This window comes from Triturus cristatus, chromosome 5_2 (assembly GCF_964204655.1).
Source record: "Triturus cristatus chromosome 5_2, aTriCri1.1, whole genome shotgun sequence".
NCBI lineage: Eukaryota > Metazoa > Chordata > Amphibia > Caudata > Salamandridae > Triturus > Triturus cristatus.
This window is the reverse complement of record NC_140588.1, coordinates 907,820,913-907,848,302: the sequence shown is the minus strand read 5'-3', so window position 1 is coordinate 907,848,302 and position 27,390 is coordinate 907,820,913. Positions and strand designations below refer to the sequence as shown.

Genomic DNA, 27,390 nt, shown 5'->3' with positions numbered 1-27,390 from the left:
ATCATGGACAGTGGTGTCACTTGAGCCATGGGGTGCAGTTCAGGATCAGGGGTCGTCCAATTCTGTGCTGCCATACTCGGTGTTAAGGGTATGTGAGATCAATGAATCACCTACGTGCTGCCTCTGCTGGGTAATGTGAAAAAGTGCCCTCTGCCTAAGAGCTTCCTTAAAATCAATCACAGAATAAAAACAACGCCAATATAACATATTCACTCCTACCTCCCCCAACCCTACCCCTTTCCCCAACGAAACATACCAACTTTCCCTGTTCCTCCCTTCCTCCCTGCTCCCTAACCCCGGATCAATCCTTAAAAAAGAATACTTTGCAATTATACAGTCATCATAAGATAGCGTTCGGTACCCCCTAGTATAATCAGGATCCACAGGAGTTACGTGCCTCTCACGCCTCATCCCCAGTAAAGGGTGAAGACAAATCTCTGTCTTGTGCATCTGTGTCTGCACATTCTGTTCCACCAGGGTGACCGTCAAAATAAGAAATAACCATACATAATCAAAAACATAGAACTTCCCCTATTACTTACCCCCCTCCCTGCCTCACGGATCCCCAACTATCCGCCACCCCAACATAGCAGAGTGCTTCAACCCCTGTAACAGTACTTGCGTGCGGGGGGGGAAGAGAAGTCTGTGGGGTACCGCAGTCTATCCCCTCCTCAGAGACAATCTAGTAGTCGGAGTACGCCACGTGTCCTTGGCCGGGTCCACCACTCTGGGCCAAAGTCCAGCCTCTCCGAGCGGGTGGGGGGGGGGGCGAGTACATCGTGTGCATCACAGCCTTTCATTCAAGTCCCCTCATACTTATGGCCAGATCGTGTTAGCCGCGCCCTAGCATAGCGTCTCTTGATCTGGTGACGCCGCTGCTTCTCATCCCTCTTCTCCTTCAGTCCGGTGTGCATCTGCCCCCTCACGTCCTGGGCTATGTTCCAAGGAGCCGTTGGCGACCCCAGGGTGCTGCTGTTGTTTCTCTGCCCGTCGGGATCCCTCCACTCTTCGCCATACTTCAAGCCAGTCGTGGGCCTCTTCTGGTGATTCAAAGAACCACGTTTTTCCATCCGCTACCACGCGCAGTTTTGCCGGGAACAGCATGGAGTACGGTAGCTCTCTACGCCTAAGTTCCTTCTTTACTTCAAGGAAGCTCCTGCGGCGTTTCGACACAGCTGCCGTGTAGTCCGGAAAAAAGGAAACCACCACATTCTGAACTCGCAGTGGGGGGGCCACCATCGCCGTTTGGAGTATTACATCTCTGTCGCGATGATTGAAAATGCGGGCCAGGACCGGCCTGGGGGGGGCTCTGGGTTTGGGCTTGCCCCCTGGCACCCTGTGTGCTCTTTCCACAGAGAAGAAATGCGAAAGCCCTCTGGGCTGGAGTTTGGCTTTTATGAGCTCCTCGACATAGAGATCCATGGCCGAATGCCCGTCGCTCTCTGGAATGCCCGTGATTCGTATATTGTTGCGTCGAGACCGCCCTTCCTGATCGTCCAACTTCTCTGCCAGGACCCGATTTTCTGCTTCTAGATGGGTGACCCTACCGAGTAAAGCAGCAGTGTCACACGACAGCGATTTCGTAAGTTGCTCCACCTCAGTGACCCTGGCGGTCATTTTCTGGAAGTCTGCTCTCAGGAAGGAAACATCCGTGGAGATGGTGCCCACCGTTGATTGCACCCTGGTAAGGGCCTCCATGATATCTTCTAGCGTCACCATTGTTGCCCCTGGCGGCTCGGAGTCTTTTTGAAGGGTGTCCCTGCGGTCAGGCTCCACAGGAGCAGTCTTATTATAGGCCTACTTGTCCAGTTTGGCTTGCGAGTTTGTGCGCGGGCCCCAGCCCCCCATCTCTGCCACCGGGACGCAGCTCCGACTGGCAGTCGCCGCCGCCTGCCGCAGGAGCGCACTCCACGCGTGGCCTGTTGGTTTTCCCGCCGCGCCGCTGACCCCGTGTAGGTGGGGCGCTTTGTCGCTCAAACCTGACCAGGAACGTTGCTTCGCGGCTCCAGGGGCACCACACCACCTGGTCCTGCTTTACCCCCCAACAGCCGCTCCGCGCTTCAGCCGTTAAATTCGCTGGGGGAGGTGACGCCCGCACCCTCGCCGCACTCCCTGTCAGTCTGGGCTTTAAGGCCTGATTAACCTTCAATCACTCCTTTGAGGCCGGGGGGGCTCCAGCCGCCTTTACTTGTCTCCCTCTCAGCCTTCCATGGCCCTGCTATAGTCTTTAATTGGTATTGAGCCCCGCAGGCCCCAGACATTCAGCGCTCCTGATATGGCCCTTCAGACCTCTCTCCGCACTGGTGGCTCCCAGAGTGCACAAATCGGAGCTCCCCTGCTCCCCGCTGCTCAGTTGTATCGTGTCGGCATCAGCTGGGTTCGAGTCCGCACTCCGCCCCCACCTCCGCTTCCCGTGCGCGCCTCGAGGCCTGAGGCGCGCACCTGTACCGTTAGCGTCTTGTGGTGGCCCCCGATGGGGGGGGGGGGAGGGAGGCGCAGGGACACTCACCGGGAGCGCGTACCGGCGCGGGCCGTGATCTTCCTGCAGCGCCCGTCAGCAGCTCGGGCACTCGCCGTATCCTCTGCCGCCGAGTACAGGCACTTCCGGGCGTGCGCGGCCTACGCCACTCCCCGGCTGCCAACGGTCCGTCGGGCCGCACTTCGCTGTGCTCTTTCTTCAAGGAAACCATTTTTAATAAAGTGTTGGACTCTAAGGGCCTGATTTTGAGTTTGGCAGATGGGTCACTTCACCACAAACGTGACAGATATCCCATCTGTTGTATTACAAGTTCCATTATGTTCCATTGGATATAATAGAACTCGTAATACGGCGGACGGGATATCCGTCATGTTTGTAGTGGAGTAACCGGTCCGCCAAACTCGTTATCAGGCCCTGAAGGGGTGACATTTACTATTCTCACTCCAATCCAAACCATATTGGGGAGGGTGTGAAACACTATAAGGGTGACATTTACTGTTGCCACTCTAATCTAAACCAATCTGGGCAAGGTGTTGGGCACTAAAAGGGTTACATTTACCATTCCTACTCCAATCTACACCAATTTGGGGTTGGTAGGGTTACATGGACAAATTCTACTCCAGTCTAAAACAATTTGGGGAAGGTGTTGGTCACTAAAAGGGTGACATTTACTATTCCCACTCCAATCTAAACCAATTTGTGGAAGGTTTTGGAGAGTACAGACCTGAGTTTGACTATTTCCACTGCAATCTAAAACATTTTTTGTAAGGGGCTACAGACCAAAAGTTTAATATACACAATCAATACTCAATAATAACAAGTTATTTTTGATTTGTAAAATAAACACAAACCAAAACTACAAACCTATATATTCATATGTAAACATTAACATATAAAATTATATTTGTTATCACTATTAATAAGTAATATATTTAAAAAACATATTTACTACCATTCCCAACCAATGAACCTCGAAATAAAAAATAAAATCATAATCCAATACATTTGGGGTGAGTTATATGTAATATAATGGGGGTTTAGGGCTTAGCAAGGGGGTCTTAATACCAAGTTGACATGGCAGTTTAAAACTACTTTCAAGTTGCAATGGCAACAATGAGTGCTGCAGGCCCATTGGTAGCATTTAACTTAAAGGCCGTGGGTAAATGGTATACCACTCTGGAAGGGATTTATAGGTAAATTAAATATGCCAATTGGGTATAAGCCAATGTGTCCATGTTTAACGGGAGTGAGCAAAAGCACTTTAAAACTGGTTAGCAGGGATAAATTGCACAGCGTCCAAAGGCCAACAAAAATAAGTTCAGCAAAAATGGAGGGGGCGAGGCAAAAATGTTGAGATTACACTGCAGAGAGGACCAGGCCCAACAGTTGGTATTTACATAAGGCCAATTTCAGATATTTATGAGCAGCAGCACAAGCAAGGCTGAACCAACTGAGCAACAGTCTGCTCTTTGGAGCTTTGTACATGGCTAACATGGAGAAAACAGAGGAACACAAAGAGTTGAATGCTTCTATGACAGACCGAGGTTCTTCTTTTTGACTGGAACTCACTGCAATTGCATATTTATTATAATTGGGGGTCTCTAGTTGGCAGAGGTAGGTGCCTTTGTCCAAATAGGGACCCTTGCTTCTAGTTAGGGTAAGGGGGCCACACTCCTAAATAACCCCTGCTCACCCCCTTGATAGCTTGGCACGAGCAGACAGGCTTATCTCGGAGGCAGTGTGTAAAGCATTTGTAAAACACATACAGTAATACAGTGAAAACACTACAAATGGACACTACACCAGTTTAGAAAGATAAGTAATCTTTACTAGACTTAACACAAGACCAAACAACAAAAAACCACAATACTGTAATCAAAAATAAGTCTTTAAAATGGTAGAAAATAGCTTAGTTCAATGTAGATGATAAATGCTACACTTTACTCTCAAAGTACCTTGGATGCGTCACGCAATACAAACAAAAGGGTCACAGGGAAGGTGATGCGTCGGTTCCTTGCTTCGGGGGAGGTGATGCATCGGTTCCTTACTGCAGAGCAGGGGAGGTGATGCGTCGGTTCCTTACCGGAGAGGAGGTGATGCGTCAGTTTCTTACTGCGTTCCGGTTACGAAGCGACAAGATGGCGCATCGATGCAATGCGACGATCCGGTGCGATGCGATGCGACAAACTGGCATTTTTGATGCGATGCAACATCGTTGGATGCGATGCATGCACGCCCGATGGTCGTGCGGCAAAGTAGGTAACTTCTGAGCCACGACAGGCCCTGCGACACGCTTCTCCGGTGATGCGACGGCGACCTCTGTGGCGGCGACACGCTTCTCCTGGGATGCGACATGCTTTGTCAGTGATGCGACGGTGAACAGTTGTGGAGGCGGCATGATTCTTCAGCGGTGCGACAGCAACTGCTCCAGCGGCGACACGCTTATCCTTGTTGCGTCGCGCTTCCATCTCCCAGTGACACGCAGTCTTCTCAGAGGGCCCAAACAGCAGTAGGCACCTTTCTGCATGTAGAATTCCCAGCAAGGGAATTCAGGGGAGCTGGTGGTGAAGTCTTGTATCCCTGAGACTTCAGGCAGGAGGCAAGCTCACTTCAAGTCCTTGGAGATTCTTCTTCAAGATGATGAAAAGTTCACAAATGTCCTCTTCATCTTGGCAAATAAAGTAACCCCTGCAGGCCAACCCCAGAAATAGCACAGCACAGGGGCAGTCTCCTCCTTCAGCTTTCTTGATTCTTCTCCTTAGCAAAGTTTTGTCTTGATTACCAGAAGTGATCTAAAGTTTTGGGGTCTGGGCCCCAATATTTACACTGCAAAATCCTTTGTCCTCTGAAGGCAGAGGGTGCCTGTGCCCAGCCAGAACCAGTTCTGTGCAGCTTCCTGGCAGGAGGTGAAGACAGCATTGTTGAAAGCATACCTGGCCCAGGTAGCTGAAAGAAATCTCCTCCCCTACTCTCTATTCTATAAGGGCTCAGGTCAGTGAAAGGAAATCTCCGCCCCCCCACTCTCTATTCAATGCAGGTCCTATTCAGCCCAGCCCTGACCCATTGGACTGCTGGAGCCAAAGCCCTCTCCAGCCCCCTGTCACTCACAAACCAGACATGGAATACACAAACCTAGCAGAGGCATGCTGGATGGTTAAGCAAGAAATACCTACCTTCTAAAGGTGGTATTTTCAAACACAGAATGTAAAAATCACCCTCACTAAAAGATGTCTTTTAACATTCTGAGTTCAGGCGTACTAAACTCGAATTTCTACCTACTTCCCTGGGTCAGTAAGGATTATAAGATGTTATAATCAAACTGCCCATTCTGGCCTACGGGAACAGGTAGCCTTGCAATAGTGAAAAACGAAATTGGCTGTAATTCACTATCAGGACATGCCACACACACCAGGGCATGTCCTACCTTTTACATACAATGCACCCTGCCCATGGGGTTACACTGGGCCTACCTTAGGGGTGACTAACATGTAGAAAAGGGAAGGTTTAGGGACTGGCAAGTGGGTGCACTTGCCAAGTCGACATGGCTGTCCCAGACTGCACACAGGCTCTGCAATGGCTGGCCTGAGCCACATTTTACAAGCTGCTTCTGTGGGTGGCACAACCAGTGCTGCAAGCCCACCAGCAGCATTTGATTTACAGGCCCTGGGCACACATGGTGCACTGTACTAGGGTCTGACGAGTATGTAAATTGCCAATCATGGAGTCACTTATCCATTACAACACCTTACAATAGGGAGCACTTGCACTTTGGCACTGAATAGCAGTGGCAAAGTGCCCAAAGCATCTAGGCCAGCAAAAACATAGCAAAACATGAGAGGCAACAGTGAAAAAATGGAAGGGAGACCCACGCCAATGGTGCCAGGTCTAACAATATTGATTGTCTCTATCATATGAATTGCTCTCTATCGACTGCCTACAACTTGACTCTAACCCTTTTACTCAATGTATACCCAATTTACCCACCCACAACCTGATTACTACGCTCCAGGAGATAGAGCTTGAGATGTATATTAAATGGGTTGTGGTCACTAATACAATTAGCAACCACTTAAAGTCTATAAGTATGGGAGCAAGATCCAAAGATACAAACATGAAATCAATATTACTACAATTTCCATTTCCCTTATATGTAGGGGGTAGAATCATGTATGGCTACTTGTAGTCATGCAAAGAGAACAATTGATGAACAGAATGCAGAACAATGTCATACATTCACCCCAGTACAGCGATCTGGGCCTAAATCCATTGTTTCTTGCTCCCCATGTAATTCCAGTTTGAACCCAGCCATATGCAAATGAGTCTTGACCCTGTGCCTCATGGGAACAGTCCAGACCGAACTGCCAGGCCATGTCCTCCCTGGACTGGAAACAAGCATCCTAGGACCGGTTTCGGGGTTTTACCCATCAGCAGCCAGGGTAGCTTGACTCCAGTGGCATGGAGAGCATGGGACCCACGTTTGGGCATACTCGTCCCACTCGGGGTGACAAATGCAAAAAGAACAATTGCTGGACAGAATGCTGAACAATGTCATACATTCACTCCAGTACAGAGATCTGGGCCTAAATCCATCATTTTATGCTCACCATGCCAATCCAGCTTGAATCCAGCCATGTGAAAATCAGTCTTGACCCTGTGCTTCATGGGAACAGTCCAGACTGAACTGCCAGGCCAGGCCCTCCCTGGACTGGAAACAAGCATCCTAGGACCGGTTTCGGGGTTTCACCCCTCATCAGCCAGGATAGCTCGATTCCAGTGGCATGAAGAGCACGGGACTCACGTCTGGGCATACCCGTCCCACTCGGGGTGACAAATACAAAAAGAACAATTGATGGACAGAATGCAGAACAATGTCATACATTCACCCCAGTACAGCGATCTAGGCCTAAATCCATCGTTTTTGCTCACCATGCCATTCCAGTTTGAACCCAGCCATATGCAAATCAGTCTTGACCCTGTGCCTCATGGGAACAGTCCAAACCAAACTGCCAGGCCAGGTCCTCCCTGGACTGGAAACAAGCATCCCAGGACCGGTTTCGGGGTTTCACCCCTCATCAGCCAGGATAGCTTGACTCCAGTGGCGTGGAGAGCACGGGATCCACGTCTGGGCATACCCGTCCCACTCGGGGTGACAAATGCAAAAAGAAGAATTGATGGACAGAATGCAGAACTGGCAGTCATTTGCAAACATCAGGTTCTTAGTCAGTATTACAATGTGTAATGCATCCTCACATTGAGCATGCCTAAAATGTGTCATCTCCTTCCCTTCTATATCCAGTAGTCCACAAATTGAATCATTGTCCATATCACAAACACATCTATTTAAGTCGCCCACCCATTGGAACAGGACCTATTTTTATGCTTATCCTGAAAGCCAACAAATACACATCAAAGTCATCAATAAGCTGGGTATGGGTTACATCAAAAATATTTTAATAAAAATCAATCAATAGCAATTCATGTAATTCAGGAGGCTTAAAAAGTATTAATTGATCAATAGGTCAGCGGTGAAGTTCCTTAACCACCAATGTTGTGAGTTTCACTGAAATCAGGGTGACCAGGCCACCCTTTGCTCTGTCTACAGGTGACTGGATAGCTGGAACACAAAATGAAGTTAAACAGCAATGATCTGTGGCCCAAGACTCCTGGCAACAGATAATATCATAGCGATTTACAAAATATATCCATAAGGGTTTGTTAATTTAGATCGGTTTCTTGCAGTGTTCCATGAAACCACCCTGATACTATGATGTGGGTCACGACTAAAAGTAGACAATAAAATTGAAGTTAGGGCTAATGAGTCCTTAATCTGGTCCGATTGTGAGCCCCTCGATACGCTGACACCGATGTACACCTGTTAGTCCATGTTCTCCAGTCATGGGCCGAGTACACTGAATCATTTAGTTTTGACTCTTATTCTGGACGCTTACTAGAATGCTGTCACTCATCATGTATAGGATAGGATAGGATATGGTTTTATATAGCGCTCAAATGCCGAAGCGTCTCAGCGCTGCTAAGTACAGAGAGAGCATGGTCCTCAGGTGCGAGCTTCTTGGAAGAGCCGGGTCTGTAGCAGTTTCCTATAGGCAGTACTCTGAAGCCATGATGCTTGCTACTTCCATCCCATGGCACATGCTCTACTTTAAAATCTTTCCATCAGTTAGCTACTTCTAGAGATGCATGGGAAGCAGGTGTTGGAAGAGTTGGGACAAAAAGAAGGCAAGTGCACGTGTCCTTGGCCTTATTACAACCAACTCATTCTGCTACCACCCATGAGGTGGTGCTACTCCCAAACATTATCAATGGATTACAGTGTTACACTTAAGATCACAGAATTTACAAAATGGGTGAATGGAGTTTCCTAAACATCCTAAATTCCTAATTCATCTGTTCACAAAACCTCTAAACAAGCTTTGTTTCCTCAGCAAAGTGTTATGAAGTCTAAGGAAGGTTGTCCGCTTCTGTTGTAGTGTGATATATCAATTTGTAATTGTGTTTATATTTGAATTCTGTCTTTTGTTTTTCCTCTTACCCAGCAGATCAGGAAGTTCCAGCCAGTATTATGAATATATTGATGTGAATGACTGTCAGGATGTCATACATCTTTACCATTTGCTGTGGTCAGCAACAATCCTAAATATTGTGGGATTATTCCTAGGAATCATCACAGCTGCTGTTCTTGGAGGATTTACAGATGCGGTAAGAGGCTTCAGTCAGTCTTAAAAAATAGATTTGTTTATTTGATCCGGCACAATAGTTAATGACTTGAAGTAAATGAAGTTGTGTCTGATTGACATGGGTCACCTTTTCCAAATTCATCTATTCATAATATTTCTAATAATGCTGGAAACAATGTGCATGTATTTAAATGTAAATAGGGTATACTTAAGTAAAATTGGTATATTATGAAACTTCCTTACTTCTATTGGAAGCATCCTATCATACAGTTGTGCTGTATAAATGTGATTATTTTAATCTAATTGCCAATTTTCAAATGCCGTTTTCATTGTAAAATTAAAAACGAACCTTAAAAAATTAGGGCTAGATTTAGAGTTTGGTGGGCACGGCACTCCATCGCAATTCTGAGTTCATTGGATGATCGGTTTTCTGACAGTAGTTCCCCCAGTCTCTGGCCTGACAGATTTGGAGCTGTCGAAGTAAAGTTAGGAGATCGACCCACCTTATTTAAAGCGGATGGTGTGATGGCTTTTGTCTTCTGTCCGTCACCTCCAGGAAAAACATGGAGATTCTGAGAGAACTTACAGCCACGAACAGGGTACAAAAACTTCCTGGGTGCGGGGTCATTAGGTATTTGTTTTTAAAAACCATAAAGTTTGGTGGGCGACCTTCAAACCCGAAGATGGCTATCCAAAAAACTTTTCATACCTTCAGAGGAACCAGTTTCTCTGAAGCTACAGAGACCACTGCTGGGCCATCGGTGATCACCAAATTGGGCGGTTGGAAGGCTGACATAGTGGCAGACATAATGTCTTCCAACATTCTGACTGAGAGACTACTGCCTGCCAAACCCTAATTCAGGCCTTTAGTGTTTTAGACAAGTATGCCAGATTCTGACAAGAATTCAGAAATGTTCTCCAGCAGGTTTACGTCACAATTACCAGAAAATTTCGACATTTTGGAAATTCACAGAAAATTTAAGGAGTAATCCTGGAAATCTGTAACAGTTGCATAATTCCAGGAATTAATGGTTCAGAAGTTAGTTGTGAGTGCCAAACAACTCACTTACAAAGGCATTTCTTTTTTTTTTAACAAGTCTTTTTATTGAACATATTAAAACAAAGTGCAGTGTGCAGTACAGTAATCAGAGAGCATGGGTTGCAAAAAACATTGTATAATACAGTTCTTCTTCATGAGCAATCTATTTGCTGGATCCCCGGACTGACAGTACAATACAGGCTGTTACGAAAGTTCCTGCGCCATCTGGTGGTCATACCGCCCCCCGCCCACCCCTCCCTTTCCATTACATTACAAACCCCTATGAGTGGCCCAATTATTCCACACCTTCTCCCACTTCTTGGGGCAGCCCCTGCCCTCATATATGACTTTTTCGGCTATACAGCACCAATCCAAGTCAGCTTTCCACTGATCCACGCTCGGCGTCGGAGCTGCCCCCCACACCCAGGCAATATTCCTCTTGGCCACCATCGCATCCCCCATTAGCCAAAGTTTTTGGTATTGCGGCCATACTACAAAGCCATTTGTGCATGTGTAAACATTAGCAAGTGTACAGTTCCACGTGCACAAATGTGACACCCAAGTGCAGCTGCACTTGTGCACTTTGGGCCTCATTAATGAGGCCCCTTGCGCTGCCGAAACATTACTTTTTGTGATGTTCCGTGGCGCAGGAGCCTGCTCCATATTTACCAGGACCTACTAACCCACTTTTTTTGGCTCAATGTGGCCTAGTAAATGTCGTTCCCTTTAACACAGTTTACTGTGTTAAAGGGGTATGCAATGGGTGTTGCAGGGCGTGTTCCCAACAACATCCATGGCTTTTTGACACTGCCCAGATTTACAAGAAGTAGCTTTGAGGCAGTGCTAAAAACGTATGCCTCCCCAGGCACAACCAGGAGGAATATCTTTATTTTTCAGCACACATAGAAAGAGGAAAAAGCCTCTAGAGAGTGTTTTTGTGCAAGAAGGCTTCCCTTCCTGCTCAAACATAATCATTCTTGCAACGCAGGCACCCTTGCACGATGGTGCAAAGGTGCCTGCGTTGGCGCACGGCAGCCCTTTGTGCCCCGGCGCAGGGAAAAGGACAGGAACGTGCCTCTGATAGATATACGTGTTATAAAAGACAAGGGATAACCAAATACAATTGGTCAGGGACCTTGGGTAATCAATTATTTCTAAAGAAAGTGGTCCCTAGACAAGGGTTAATGTGAGTAAACAATAAATATAGACCAATCAGTACTATATTTTACAGCTGTCCAGCCAGACAGGGTTTATTTTAATATGCAGTTGCTTAAATATATACAAAATAAAGCAAGAAACAATTAAAGTGGGACACAGACTGGTATCCAACATAGTGGGAAGGACGTACAACATGAGCACAGAAAGGCTCAGGCAGAGTAAATTGTTTGTATGGGGCACATTTTGATATGACAAACAAGTTATAGTGGAGACACCATTACACAAAATGAGTATTAAATAAAGAAGTGTATATGGCGCACAACAAGTCGACGGCGGTTCGATCCTTACAAAAGATATAGGATCATCATCAGGACATTATCAATGGTATGCCTGTGTGCATTTTGCCTGTAATAACGAATTAGAAGGGCTGTAACAGCTTAATTAAGCTACCAGATGGTGTCCGGTGTATTTCGGAGGCTGAGAGGTTATGGCCGCATAGCGGTCTAGGAATCAGGGTCCAGGAAGGCCTATTTCAGATGTCTGCAGTATATCTGGGACAGTAACCCTGTGAGCTGTGCGCCGCCTTTCGCGGTCTCAAGTATCAGGGCAATCTGTGATTAGCCGCTGTTACAGCATGTCTTGCCTGTCGGAATCGTGGAGAGGAGTGTACCACGACAATAACTTTGAGGGCAAGGGGGCAGGTCTGCTCTGATGCGGGACCCGGCGCGGCAAGGAGTTTCTTTTTTGCAAAGCGTAGGTCAATTTTCCTACAAAAATGTGAATTCATTATTTTGACTGTAAGTGAATACATGATTCTCAGCCATGCTTTCTAGAGGTGAGTCATGGACATGCAGAAAGACATATGATACTTCACTTAGTATTGGATGCTACCCATGATGCATGTCAGCACAAATGAGGAGAACACCTTTTGACGGGGTTAGTTGAGCTTTCTTGCATAGGACACTGAAACCTTATGATAACCCCAATTTATGTGCTTAATAGGTTTGCCATACTTGAGCTATGGCTTTAATGGAAAGAGGGGTAGCAATTGAAAAAAGTTGTAACACAGATTCAATTGTCTCTTTTTCTCCCCCGCTTTCTGGTCTCCCCACTTTTTCTGTATGAGAATGAGATCACATGATACATAAACAGATATTTAGACACCGATATCTGCAGATAGAATAGTGGATTCAGGAAACCAAGAATGCTTTTCTATCCTTTTTTAGATTTCCTGAATGAAGACTCCAATAATAATTCGGCTTGGAGGGTGTTATGAAGCCTTATAGCTTGGGTGATTAGTCTGTGGCCACACGTCGAAATGCTGTAGGTCTGAGCAAGCCCATATTCATTGGCCTTTATCTTTGTGCTTGCAGGAACAGATGTTTAGTCTTGATATACGGTAGAACAATGACATGCCAGCAGTGATGTAGGATGCACAGGCACTTGAACTATATTTGATTGTCCACATCCAGCTAAAGAAGAAATTATGTTCTTTTTAAGGGGAAATTTCTGCTTGAAAAACTTCCACACAGGCCTTTTTGGATTAAGATATGGATTGGAGGTACACAATATCCATCCCATGGGTTGTATTCACATGATTTCCAGGGAAGCGCTGTCTTCTGTGATGATTGTATTTACCCACATTTCCATTGCAGGAATAAAGGATTATGCTATTTTTTTCTCAAGTCATATCTTTATTGCCAGTCTTGCTGCAGGAAACAGGAACCGACTCTGGGGCAGGAAACAGGAACCGACTCTGGGGCCTGTACGACTGCATGCATATACTGCAAATGTTAGCTTGTATACATCACAGAATGTGAACATAATATAATCTAGCATGCAAGAATTTTAATGCATGTTTCATATACCATTCAGGCACCAGGTCTTTCAACAATTAGTTGTACGACGGAAACTCCTCGACCAACAGTATCATACAATTCAAGCCCACCAGTGCCAGCCTACAATACCTACTATCACAGCACTCCGCATCTGCCACCGTACACAGCCTATGACTTGCAGGTATGTTTGGAAAGCCTCAGGTGAATTTATCTTGTTTGCTCAGTTTTTTTGGACACAGTGATGTGAATGTAAATCACAAAGAGCACTGGATAACTGAACTTGGACTTCAACTAGCACCTTCAGCGTAGAAAACCCAAAGACCCAGGAATACACAATCCGATTTACCTACTTTCAAGGTCGATAAAATCATTATCAATCTTGACAGACAACAAGTGCTCACCATAAAACGTACAATTCAAACATTTCGTTATGTTATGGTAAATGAGGACCTGATTACGAGTTTGGAGGATGGGATACTCCGTCACAAACGTGACAGATATCCCGTCCGCCAAATTACAATTCCATTCGCCAAATCACAAGTTCCATAGGATATAATGAAATTGTAATTTGGCGGGCGGGATATCCATCACGTTTGTGACAGAGTAACGCGGTCCACCAAACTCGTAATCAGGCCTTAAATTTGTAGAGTACCTAAGTCACCAATTGAGTCGATAGGAAGAGGCCAATTAGGCAATGGCTAATCCAATCAGTCTAACAATTGTTTGAGCAAAAGTCTTAACGCCTCTGTTAACAGGGACAAAAGCCTGGGTCTTCCTCAGCTCTAGGATGAGATGTTACTGCAATGTGGGACTAGGAGATTTCAGCCACCTGAGATGAAAGTGCAACATAAAAAGCATCTTTTTTTTATTATTTAAATATGTAAAGAGTGTGATTTTCTATCCAAATAGACAATCAAAAAGAGCGTTAAGCCAGTTTCTCACTTGATGTTCTGTCCTCGAAAGTAAAATCCTGAAAAAAAAGTTAACAAAGTTTTGCGTATCACCCAGAACTCTTTTAATAAACAGTTTAATATTTTATTTATGACATGCATTTCCCTGACGCTACATAACTGTATAAGTAAAGGTAATGGGCAACATTCACAAACAGTTCTGAAATCTGCACCCACAGAGCTGATTTACGAAGTAGGTAAAGGTTTCCAAGAGTACAAATGGCTTTTACACCCTGAAGGCCGCAATTCGGGCCACTAACATTTAATTGTGCACAATATTTCATTGTCATAAGTGGTTATTGCAAATTGAGTGAATGGATATACAAATGCATGATACACAAACCTATATTAGGATGGATCCCTAGTTAGGTTGGGGGCAGAGAGGAACACTATGAGGGAGTACACCCTCCCGTGGATAAACACTAAATCACTATATGTACTCCCGCAATGGACCAGTCAGCAGTAGAAACTCTGCTACTAGCTCAGGTGTTGGTATGCCCTGTTTGAAGTAAATAACACAACCTAGGCGTGGGGAAGGAGGCAAGTCCTTTTGTTAATATTTTCCCTCACACACCCTAGTGGTGTCATGCTTCATCATTGGGACACCCTGACGTCTAAAAGTCAGGGTGGGCTCGACCAATATTTCAGGGAGCTCTTGGTGAGATGATTTTTGGCCAGGGGGTATAAAGATTAAAAATCGGCGTCAAACCCCAGTTTCCCTTTATTCTTCGGTTTGGCACTGATGTTAAAAGATAAAGTAAAAGGGATGCTAGGGGTATTATGGTCCTAGGACCCTATTGCCAACATGTTTCTGTCCTTAATGCCCCATAAAGGGTGCACGGACATTCATCAGGGCTTGTGCCCCCTGTGGGTAGGGAAAGAAGAAACGGAAACTCCTTATACTATTATGCAGTAAGGGCAGATAGCTGCTCCTTATTAAAATGTCATTCCGTATTTGAAATCACTCCATCTGTGAAAAACAAAAAATGACAAACAACATGTATAGCGCGTCAGTTCTTTTTGGCAAGGAGACATATCAACATAGGCAATGTGTACGTCTCGGTTCATTCCACATCATCATACGTGAAATCCAAAAGAAAATAGAATGTGCGCGTGATTAAGGCATAACCACTCATTATGTGTGACACACAGCATTTTGGTGTGTATCTAGTTTTTTTGTGTGGCGGAATTTTCCGCATTCTATTTGCACTCATAATTGTGGTGTCAGATTCTTAAGGTGGCGATTCTGTACCGCATCCTATTTTCACACATCCATTTGAGTGTGTCTACAAAATCACATTTTTTTAAAGTCAAACTTCCAATATGCAAACACGAGTTTAAAACAAACCACTCCTTACTCGTACACACGTCATGAATATAAATTCACTCTAGTTTGTAAATTCACTCTAGTTGTATAGTAATGCTTACCCCAATTTAGGAGAGGATAAACGTCTAGTGGGACCGCTACATGTGGGGTAGCCCTGTAGTCACACACTATGTATTCGTATAAAACAATTCGTAACATTCAGATTGGTAGGTTCACGGTCAAATACCGGAGGTGTAGGAAATTTCGCCGAACAATGAGGAGGGAATCCAGCCCCACACACAATGGCCGAAATATGTAAGGGAAACAAAGAGGAAAACAAAAATGAGGTGCGGAGGTCACGCATTCGTTCGCAAACATGCTACATCACAGCTCGCTCTCCCGTATTCACCCACTACACATTTCAGAGTTACTCACGACACCAAGGGTCCTGCCCCGTATGAGCACCTATTCGGTATGGGTTCCCACCGCTCAGAATCCTTGCCGTAACTGTAGCCATGACTTTTAAGCTTGCCTTGATTGATGGTTCCGTTGTTTTCCGGAGACTCGTGACCACTCCCTACGCGGAAGTAAACCCTGCGCATGCGCCGTTATGAGCAACATGGGATTTGTAGTTTAGATACTGACCGGGGGTAGTTTTGAAATGTAGGCTCTTTATTTCGAGTATTACTTATTCTGATCAGCGTTAGAGGTTTTTTGGGGGACGATACTCCATCCTAGATGTGAATGGTTTGTTTTTCGGTGATTACTGACAATATCACTAAGAACTACTGCAAGCTCTCGTTCGTAGAAGCGGAGAAGGAGTGTAGGAATCTGCTTGGGTGTCTGGAGAGTGGATCTCCTGAGTACAGTGCAATAACTCAATCCCATTAGATGGCAAAGTGACCATGTTCCCAGGGGTGCATATACACAATTATATATATATATATATATATATATATATATATATATATATATATATATATATATATATATATACATCTACGCACGGATGTATGAATAATGCATACTTTCCAAAAACGCTAAGTATAAACAGGGGCTCAATCTATATAGAGTTCCTAAGAGTGCCAGAAGCAGATTACGCAGCCTGAATCAACTGCATGGCATCATGTAAGGTTGTTATCATTAGGACCCAAATATGGACATAGTGGTGGGGACGTTTTTATCATAGCTTATAGAGCAGTCTGGACTAACGATTTTTATTCAGTTGGTTCCAAGGAATATGATCGTTAAGACCAATTATGTGGGTTTTTAATCTGTGGACCATCTTTGTTCTCGTTGTAAGAGGGCCTTAGACATATTCCCATCCCCTTTGACTTTCTCAATTACTGACCACCAGAGATCACTATTTGAGTGTTTCTTCTCTACGTAATGTGCCGTGAGTCTGGTTGCTGTTATGGATCTTCTGATGGTACTTCTATGTTCATTAATACAAACTTTTATTTTTCTCCCTGTCATACCTATGTATAAAAGTTGGCATGAACATTTAATGACATAGATTACTCTTTCCGAGTTACAATTGGTATGAGATCTCTGTTCCCATTTGTACTGCATACCCAAATCGATCTCTTTTGTGTGTTCCGTGAATGTACATGCCACACATGACCCACATGGATGGTGGCCCACAACGGATGGTTGATTCCATAAAGTACTTTAGTGGGTGGTTTTTACTTTTTGTAAATCCGTATGGATCAATATATCCCTCAGGCTTTTATTCCAAGTGACTTGACAGAATACAAACTGGAGGCTCAAGTCCTGACTAAAAAACTAGCAGAAAGAGCATATCCAAAAAGAATCATTGAAAAGGCACAAAAACGATCCCGGAATACTCCGCGGGAAGTCCTACTGGAGACTCATAAAAGGGATGAGCCCAACACCCTCATATGCGTAACTACCTTCAATGCATCATCCAACGAGGTCAAGAAAATTATCAACAAGAAATGGCCAATACTAACTTCAAGTAAATTGAAATTTGAAAACCCTATGTTTTCTTTCAGAAGGAATAAAAGCCTGAGGGATATATTGATCCATACGGATTTATAAAAAGTAAAAACCACCCACCAAAGTACTTTATGGAATCAACCATCCGTTGTGGGCCACTATCCATGTGGGTCATGTGTGGCATGTGCATTCACGGAACACACAAAAGAGATCGATTTGGGTATGCAGTATAAATGGGAACAGAGATCTCATACCAATTGTAACTCGGAAAGAGTAATCTATGTCATTAAATGTCCATGCCAACTTTTATACATAGGTATGACAGGGAGAAAAATAAAAGTTCGTATTAATGAACATAGAAGTACCATCAGAAGATCCATAACAGCAACCAGACTCACGGCACATTACGTAGAGAAGAAACATTCAGATAGTGATCTCTGGTGGTCAGTAATTGAGAAAGTCAAAGGGGATGGGAATATGTCTAAGGCCCTCTTACAACGAGAACAAAGATGGGTCCACAGATTAAAAACCCACATAATTGGTCTTAACGATCATATTCCTTGGAACCAACTGAAAAAAAATCGTTAGTCCAGACTGCTCTATAAGCTATGATAAAAACGTCCCCACCACTATGTCCATATTTGGGTCCTAATGATAACAACCTTACATGATGCTATGCAGTTGATTCAGGCTTCGTAATCTGCTACTGGCACTCTTAGGAACTCTATATAGATTGAGCCCCTGTTTATACTTAGCGTTCTTGGAAAGTATGCATTATTCATACATCCGTGCGTAGATGTATGTATATATATATTCACTGAAAAAACCATAGGTTTCACACATGTTATAGTTAGCGGAAATTTTACTGATAAAAAACCTGTGAAATTGCCCCGTTATAGTTAGTGCTGGCAACTATAACTCACGCGACCGCAATCCTCTGCTGATGCTAATACTGTATTTAGACACTTATTTGCCCATGTCTTCTTCCATACATTTTTAGCTATACATATATTACAAATATTTTTTTTTCATAAAGACACATATGTCATCAGCAGAAGATTGCGGTCGCGTGAGTTATAGTTGCCAGCACTAACTATAACGGGGCAATTTCACAGGTTTTTTATCAGTAAAATTTCCGCTAACTATAACATGTGTGAAACCTATGGTTTTTTCAGTGAATTTGCAAGGTTTTTTAAATGCTAATTCCTAACTATAACGTGTGTGAAACCTATGGTTTTTTCAGTGAATTTGTACGGGTTTTTAAATGCTAAGTTACTTTACGCCATTCGAGGCGTGCGCGCCCACTTAACGCAGTTCGTTCCGTGCACGGTTTTTATCAACTTTAATAAGCCCTGTACATTTGGTGGCCTTTGGCCACCAAAAGCACAGGGGGTGGGGTCAATGTGGATAGTGTTTTTTTTATTTCGATTTTATAATTTCATGTTGCCAAAATTTAGTTTTTTTTACCTATTAATAAGCCCTGTACATTAGGTGGCCTACGGCCACCAAAAGCACAGGGGGTGGGGTCAATGTGGATAGTGTTTTTTTTATTTCGATTTTATAATTTCATGTTGCCAAAATTTAGTTTTTTTTACCGATTAATAATCCCTGTACATTAGGTGGCCTACGGCCACCAAAAGCACAGGGGGTGGGGTAAGTGTGGATAGTGTTTTTTTCCCTTACAATAAGCCCTGTACATTTGGTGGCCTACGGCCACCAAAAACACAGGGGGTGGGGTAAGTGTGGATAGTGTTTTTTTTATTTTTATTTTTTTACCGTACGCTTACGGTAAGCGTACGGTAAGCGTACTCGGCGAAATTGCCGAAAAAAAAATAATACCCTTTTTGCACTTGGGGGATGTTTGGGGACTCCCTCAACATGACTATGTGGGAGGGAGTTGTCAAAACAGCCCCGTAACATGTTTTTTGCCATCATGTTTGATAAACAACACTCAGTGCGAGAGACAAAATGGCGGACGCCACTTCCTGGTTTCGGCCGATTCGAATGTTTACTAAGATCTAAGAGCCAATCAGAATCGCGCTCGCGCACGCCACCGTACGCTTACAGTAAGCGTACGATAAGCGTACCGTAAGCGGGCTCAGATATATATATTGATTTAAAGGCTATTTTCTCAGAATCTACTGAACAGATTTACACCAAACCTACAAAAGGCACTTCCTTGACCTAGGGACTACCTCTCTGCCAAATTTCTAGTAATTCTGTTCAGCCGTTCGGGCTGTAGCTCGTTCTAAAGGTCCTATGGAAAAATGCATGGGAAAAACGCGTTTTGGGACCCCCCTTTTATCTCAGCCCCCGCTTGACGAATCCCCCCGAGACTTTCAGGGTAGGAGCGGAGCGTAGCGCCCCACCTATTTTGAGAAATTCACGAGGATTCATCGACCGGCGCCAAAGTTATTCAAAATAGAATGTTGAGGTTTTCCTATGGAAAAGGGGTCCTAACTATAACTACCTACTGGCGACCGCCAGTAGGTAATATATATATATATATATATATATATATATATATATATATATATATATATATATATATATAATTGTGTATATGCACCCCTGGGAACATGGTCACTTTGCCATCTAATGGGATTGAGTTATTGCACTGTACTCAGGAGATCCACTCTCCAGACACCCAAGCAGATTCCTACACTCCTTCTCCGCTTCTACGAACGAGAGCTTGCAGTAGTTCTTAGTGATATTGTCAGTAATCACCGAAAAACGAACCATTCACATCTAGGATGGAGTATCGTCCCCCAAAAAAACCTTTAACGCTGATCAGAATAAGTAATACTCGAAATAACGAGCCTACATTTCAAAACTACCCCCAGTCAGTATCTAAACTACAAATCCCATGTTGCTCATAACGGCGCATGCGCAGGGTTTACTTCCGCGTAGGGAGTGGTCACGAGTCTCCGGAAAACAACGGAACCATCAATCAAGGCAAGCTTAAAAGTCATGGCTACAGTTACGGCAAGGATTCCGAGCGGTGGGAACCCATACTGAATAGGTGCTCATACGTGGCAGGACCCTTGGTGTCGTGAGTAACTCTGAAATGTGTAGTGGGTGAATACGGGAGAGCGAGCTGTGATGTAGCATGTTTGCGAACGAATGCGTGACCTCCGCACCTCATTTCTGCTTTCCTCTTTGTTTCCATTACATATTTCGGCCATTGTGTATGGGGCTGGATTCCCTCCTCATTGTTCGGCGAAATTTCCTACACCTCTGGTATTTGACCATGAACCTACCAATCTGAATGTTACAAATTGTTTTATACGAATACATAGTGTGTGACTACAGGGCTGCCCCACATGTAGCGGTCCCACTAGACGTTTATCCTCTCCTAAATTGGGGTAAGCATAACTATACAACTAGAGTGAATTTACAAACTAGAGTGAATTTATATTCATGACGTGTGTACGAGTAAGGAGTGGTTTGTTTTAAACTCGTGTTTGCATATTGGAAGTTTGACTTAAAGAAAAATGTGATTTTGTAGACACACTCAAATGGATGTGTGAAAATAGGATGCGGTACAGAACCGCCACCTTAAGAATCTGACACCACAATTATGAGTGCAAATAGAATGCGGAAAATTCCGCCACACAAAAAACTAGATACACACCAAAATGCTGTGTGTAACACATAATGAGTGGTTATGCCTTAATCACGCGCACATTCTATTTTCTTTTGGATTTCACGAATGATGATGTGGAATGAACCGAGACGTACACATTGCCTATGTTGATATGTCTCCTTGCCAAAAAGAGCTGACGCGCTATACATTTTGTTTGTCATTTTTTGTTCTTCACAGATGGAGTGATTTCAAATACGGAATGACATTTTAATAAGGAGCAGCTATCTGCCCTTACTGCATAATAGTATAGGGAACTTCCGTTTCTTCTTTCCGTACCCACAGGGGGCACAAGCCCTGATGAATGTCCGTGCACCCTGTATGGGACATTAAGGACAGAAACATGTTGGCAATAGGGTCCTAGGACCATAATACCCCTAGCATCCCTTTTACTTTATCTTTTAACATCAGTGCTAAACCCAAGAATAAAGGGAAACTGGGGTTTGACGCCGATTTTTAATCTTTATACCCCCTGGCCAAAAATCATCTCACCAAGAGCTCCCTGAAATATTGGTCGAGCCCACCCTGACCTTTAGACGTCAGGGTGTCCCAATGATGAAGCATGACACCACTAGGGTGTGTGAGGGAAAATATTAACAAAAGGACTTGCCTCCTTCCCCACGCCTAGGTGGTGTTATTTACTTCAAACAGGGCATACCAACACCTGAGCTAGTAGCAGAGTTTCTACTGCTGACTGGTCCATTGCGGGAGTACTTATCGTGATTTAGTATACAAATGCATGCCCATCTTTTATGAACATTTTGCACTTGTAAATCAAGCCATCTTTGTAAGCTGTAGGTAGAAATGGCTTTGTAAATAGGACCAAAGGTCTTTCAGAAATCTGACAATAGATTTGTTGGCACTATTTGATGTTAGATAAAGAAGAATGTGAGCAAATGTTTGATTGTATTAGAATTGGAGGACTAAGCCTTAATGTCAAAGCACTCTCTTCTTGTCTATGAATTTGTGATTGATTGATTGATTGATTGATTGATTGATTAATTGATTGATTTGGCAATTTATAATGCGTGAACAAATGCCTGAAGGTGTCAGTAATCAACCACGCATTTTACTGGCCTTTCTGAATGGCCTTTCTGAACAATTTAATCCCCCATGGCATTGCTAGGCCTTAGGCCGCCTGTGGCGGTCCCTCGAAGAGTGCGGGTTGCTGATGATTCATGCAGTAAGAGCAGGGGGCGCTGGCCGCTGCCCCCAAAACTCGTGCTGCCTGGGGCAGTCCGCCCCCACCGCCCCCCTCCCCCTTGCTAGGCCACTGTAATCCCCCCTTAGATTTTTTGCTTGTGGGGCACCTTTGTTCTTTGATCTCACCTATGACTCCTGCTAGCTCAGTCTCATTCATTGTAAGCTCAGGTAGAATGGTTGGCTGCAGAGCTGGACTAAGAGACTCTGAGCTGGTTACACATGATCATGTGTGCACCCAAGTGCCAGCTGAGCAAGTGGGGCTAATGTCTAAGGGGCATATTATCAAGAACAGGCGTTAAAATTATCGCCGCTTTAGCGGCAGGAAACTGCGGCTAAAGCGGCGATAATGGGCTTGCTAATATGCCCTTGTGAATTTCAATAGAAGCCCATGTTCTGGTGTGTACATGGGCTTCTATTGGGATTCTCCAGGGCATATTATCAAGCCCATTATTGCCGCTTTAGCGGCAGTTTCCTGCCGCTAAAGCGGCGGTCATTTTAACGCCGTCCTTAATAACATGGCCCTAAGTCAGTCCAGTATCTGCGCGCAGGTAGTCTATTGCAGATAGGACTTTTGATATATTGTTTACGGCCTATACACGTCTCATAGTTTAGTTAGGAATTTAAAAAAAAAATACAATTTCTTCTTGACAGTATGAGCCCTTAGTGCTTCATTGTGAGTCTGTAGTGCTTTACTGCATTCATCCTGTCGGAAGAAGCTGCACAAACGTAACAGCTTTGCATTTGCATAACCTAAAGAAAAATCGAATGTCTATTTCTATATGTAAAAAAAGGTCTTGAGTGCGGATATAATATTGATTTTACCATATTTGCACTCTTTAGCGTAATTTGGTTCTGAGTCAGCCCTTAATTAGATGTGGGCTTTGGCTGGTTCAAGTTCATGATTCTGCTGGCCAGCAGGTAGATCAAAGTCTTCCATACCCAGTAACCCCAACTTGAGGAGATTAAGCTTGTTCCTGGTAGAGGAGGCGAAGGAATCTGAATAGGTTAGTTTCATTCACACTGCCTGACAAGCCTGGGTATGCCCTTCCAAGAGAAATAATAGGGACAGTCAGGTCTCTCCAGGAGGCCCCCTCTGAAGTGTTGGTGCGAAGGAAACAGTTTGCCATTGGCATGTAGCAGTGTGCTTAAGCTCTCAGAAAGCTGTGACCATTAATCACTTAAAGTTGACACTTTGAAAAGTGTCAAAATGCTGTGCAGGAGAGACAAGAATGGAATGATGCTGTACCGCTTTGAATGGGGGAGAGAACCCCACTATCTGGAATCTTTCACCCTCACTGAAGAACCCCTGCACAAGGGAGAGACTCGGAGAACCACTGGAATCTGCAGGGACCAAGGACAGAGGAACCTTGGCTCCTGGATATGGCATATTGGTGAATTCTGGTGTTGGTGCTGGTCAGTGGCGCCCCCAAGGGTATGTGGAGATTGAAAATGAGGGGTCTACAAAGATGATGGGGATATTCTGAGACTTAAAGGTACCAAGTTTATTTACTAAAGTGACAGTTATGTCAACTTCACAATCAAAACACTTTTTCATCTTAACAAAGTGCATATGGTTGAGACCAGATCAATTTGCAGCTTTCACACTCATTCCTCTGCATAATTGTGCTGGAGCTGATAGGAGTGTTTCTTGCATCAAAGGCCTTTCTTGGATTGGTCAGGCCGAAAGTCATGGCCCTCTTCTACATTTAAAATCAATGTGACACTCATCGCAACTCTGCCAGCTGGAAGTTGAAACGTGGGCATAGCCCAGAAAACAGGAAATATTCCTTTTGGCTACATGCTTTTAGCAAGCATTCTACCTGCTTGCTTCTGAAGCAATGTAATTTGGCAAGGAGGCTCTTTACAGTCTGCTTGCTTAACATATATTGATGTTCCTTCCTTCGCCTCCTCCCCCAATGCTTCATGATGTGAAAGCTACCCATAGCTTGTGAAAGAGAAAAACAGGATGCAGCAGTAACATAAAACTACCTTTAATGAGACTATTACTTATAATCTACACCCTTCTGCCAACCCTTGAGCTGTCAGATGTAAAGAATTCACTGGTTGGCTCTGTTTTACATTTTGAAGTGGGGGCACATTAGTACTACAAGTGCAAAATGAATTTCCTTAAAGGTATGGTGTGAGAAGTGGGTATGTGGAAACTGGATGACTCACATTTGTCACCCATGTTTGGGTGAAAGAGTGCATTAAACCACTCAACGTATTGATTCAAACTAGATGTAGTAACATTTTAGTTTGCAGATTGATGTTGAATCCAGGCTGGATTACTCCTCCAAATGAAATAGGCATATCCAAATATAAAAACATTTAGGTTTATTCTAATTGCATAAACAGGAGGAATTACTAAACTAATATTTCAGCTATTGCTTGATATAGATGTGAACATGTTTAGTGTTTTATCCAGACTTGGATTACAAAATTAGGAAAATTGCTTCTAATTGTAGTTTTGTGTTAGAATCAAAATAACTCCTGAACAGGCATGTATTGTCTCATTTTCACATTGAGCAAGAACACTTTGGGCCAAGCGCTTTAAAAGCTTGATAAGCCATCAGTCAGTTGGTGTCCCTTCCCCAGCCATTCTGCCACGCGGTGCCCTCATCTGTGAGTGATCGTGCTCTTTTCTTACTTATGTCAGGCACACTGTTCCATTTGAATTCTCTAAGCCACACTAGCTGTGTCTCAGCATTGAGTAAGTTACCTCCCTAAAGTACGAGCCTCGCTGGACCCTCTCAAGCCATCTCATTGCAATTTTAGCACTGACTAGGAAAGCATCAGGTTCCATGGAAGTTGCATGGGAACACCCACAGCAACACCTATGGAACGCCCCTTTCCCATAGGGAAATGGGTGAAAGGGGGCCATAGTTACAAGGCCATAAAAAGCCACACAGATGGCTGTATGTGGCCTTGTAAATATGGGCAGGCACACTGCACCACCTGTGTGTCAACAAAAGTGACGCACTGGCGGCGCAATGGCTTTGTAAATAAGCCCCTCTGTGTCTAGGCTTGTTGCTAAATGTTGAGAAAAACATATTCATGCCTCTCACGCCTTATTTGTTATGATATAGCATATATTCTGCATGGCTGCTGTTACCTGTGCTGTGCTATTCTCTGTGTCTGTGCATTCATCCACTGTGTGTTGTCGTGTCCATGTTTTGTGTCTGTTGGTAAGCTTCCTCTGCTGCTGGTTATGCACTTGCCCTCTCTGGTGTGATTAGGAACACATGTAAGTATCTTTTGAATAAGCAGATGTCCCAACAGTTAGCTTTGCCACTGTTTATTTAGGAAGAGAACTGGCAAAGATGCGCACCGCATAGGGAAAATGGGCTCTCCAAGAATGGCGTACACTCTTGTGTATGGAACCAGGAGCCCACAGCTCTTTCAACACACCATTGCTGCTGACACACACATTGATAAAGAGAGAGATCCGATGGTATGAGTCACTATAAAAGTAAAATTGTTATTAAGCACCAAATCTGCAAAGTGGCAAAAGCTACAAGAATGAGTTTATAATTGTTTGGCAGGATATAATATGGTCTTCTTTTTGAGCTGCAAACTGAACTGTGACACATCTTACAGTTGTCTATGTGTGCTTGTATTGCAGCATTCCAGTGTTTACCCAGTCTCAACTCCTTCTGGCCTCTCAGATGATCCGCAGGTGCCATCACAGCCAGCGTCAAGCTTCATGTGGTCATCCAGCGCCCCGCCTCGCTACTCTCCTCCACATTTCCCTCCAGACGAGAAGCCTCCACCATACACACCATAAATTAAACCCATCCTGGTCTACAGTTTGCTATTTACTGTGAAATTGAAGGAGTAGCAAAATAAGCCCACCTTGTGAGGACATTTTGAATAGGTGTTCATTATAGAGCAGGGTTTGTTTTGCTTTTGGAGGCAGAGGTGGGGGACAGAGAGAACAGAAGCAAGAGAGAACATGTGAGCTCATTGTTTTGCTGCTTCATTTGTGAGTCAGTCACTCCACCGCGCATAATCAGGAAAGATTGGGATATGTAACGCTAACAAACGATGCCGAACTGTTATAGCATGCGCCATAATATAGTCAGTGCTGTTGGTATCTGAATCCCCGCGGAGCAGATACTCGCTCTTCCATTCACCACGGGATACTTAGAGGGACAAGTACGGTGGACTTCGTAACACTCCAGTAATTTTCGATATTCTGTGTACAGTGATATCAAAGAAAGTACTGTTGGCCTTAATACAAAAAATTGTTTTTTTACAAATTTTTGATCAACTATCTTCCAAATCACAGGTGTGTTGTAATCAAATGCTATTATGGTATTCTGGGGTGAGTACACAGCTTTCTCACATCTACTGCCGAAAGATTTTTTTGTACACCAAATGTAAGTTATGTGTCTGTGTCAAGTTAGTTGTCTGTTAAATCATGTGTCATTATGACTGCGCCTTTCAGAATTTATTGCGAAGATGAACTGTCTCATTAAAACAAAGCATACAGTTGATGATACTGTAAATACCTATGTTAGAATTTCTGTTTTTCATTGATTAGTGTAAATGACTCCTAGTCCCAGGAAACTCCATTCAGATGTATTCCTGGATAACTTGCAGGTTATTTGCATGGGCCCTGTATGTCAGCAATGTCTTTTGACTTTGAGGAAAAAATGCAATTTCTCCATTGAGATATTAGGAGAGACAAGGAGGCCCGGATTATGTGCCATCTCCTTTAATACAGTTCCCCACAAGCAGCACAATACCATAGCAACAGAACATCTCAAATATTAACATTTTATAACCCTTGGAACCAAGCCTCTTTATGGTTCCTTTTGTGCAGGGAAACTCTGGAATTCACTACCACAAACCCTACGCTGCCAACCCAGCTTATCACAATTCAGGAAGCAATTGAAGACCTGGTTCTTTACTGAATCCTTCAGTTAAGTGCAGTAGCCCAGCTCCCGCCATACTGCTTCTTATGTGATGTTTAACCACCAGCGCTAAAAGTATTTGCAAGCTATATAAAACTAATTCACATTACATTACATTACTCCCCTAAAACATTGTCTTGGTTTTGTCCTCGTCCTCCTCTTCCTTGTTGAGTGTAGAACCTGGTGGCAGCTTAAAAGGCCCCT

The 27,390-nt window shown here is 44.1% G+C and overlaps 1 protein-coding gene across 4 annotated transcripts in view; it reads left to right on the top strand.

Moving 5' to 3' along the window:
- TMEM255A (transmembrane protein 255A) overlaps positions 1–26,784 on the top strand; it is a 280,465-nt gene extending 253,681 nt beyond the window's left edge. For 2 of the 4 annotated variants that reach the window (XM_085608098.1, XM_085608100.1), the window contains 3 exons: positions 9,037–9,196; positions 13,247–13,390; positions 25,893–26,784. In XM_085608098.1, coding sequence (XP_085464224.1) covers positions 9,037–9,196; positions 13,247–13,390; positions 25,893–26,054 — 466 coding nt within the window. In that variant the 3' untranslated portion in view covers positions 26,055–26,784. Of the gene's footprint in view, positions 1–9,033; positions 9,197–13,246; positions 13,391–25,892 lie in introns of all 4 variants that reach the window. The other 2 variants (XM_085608097.1, XM_085608099.1) reach the window with 1 other exon arrangement.
- Positions 26,785–27,390: the final 606 nt, after the last annotated feature.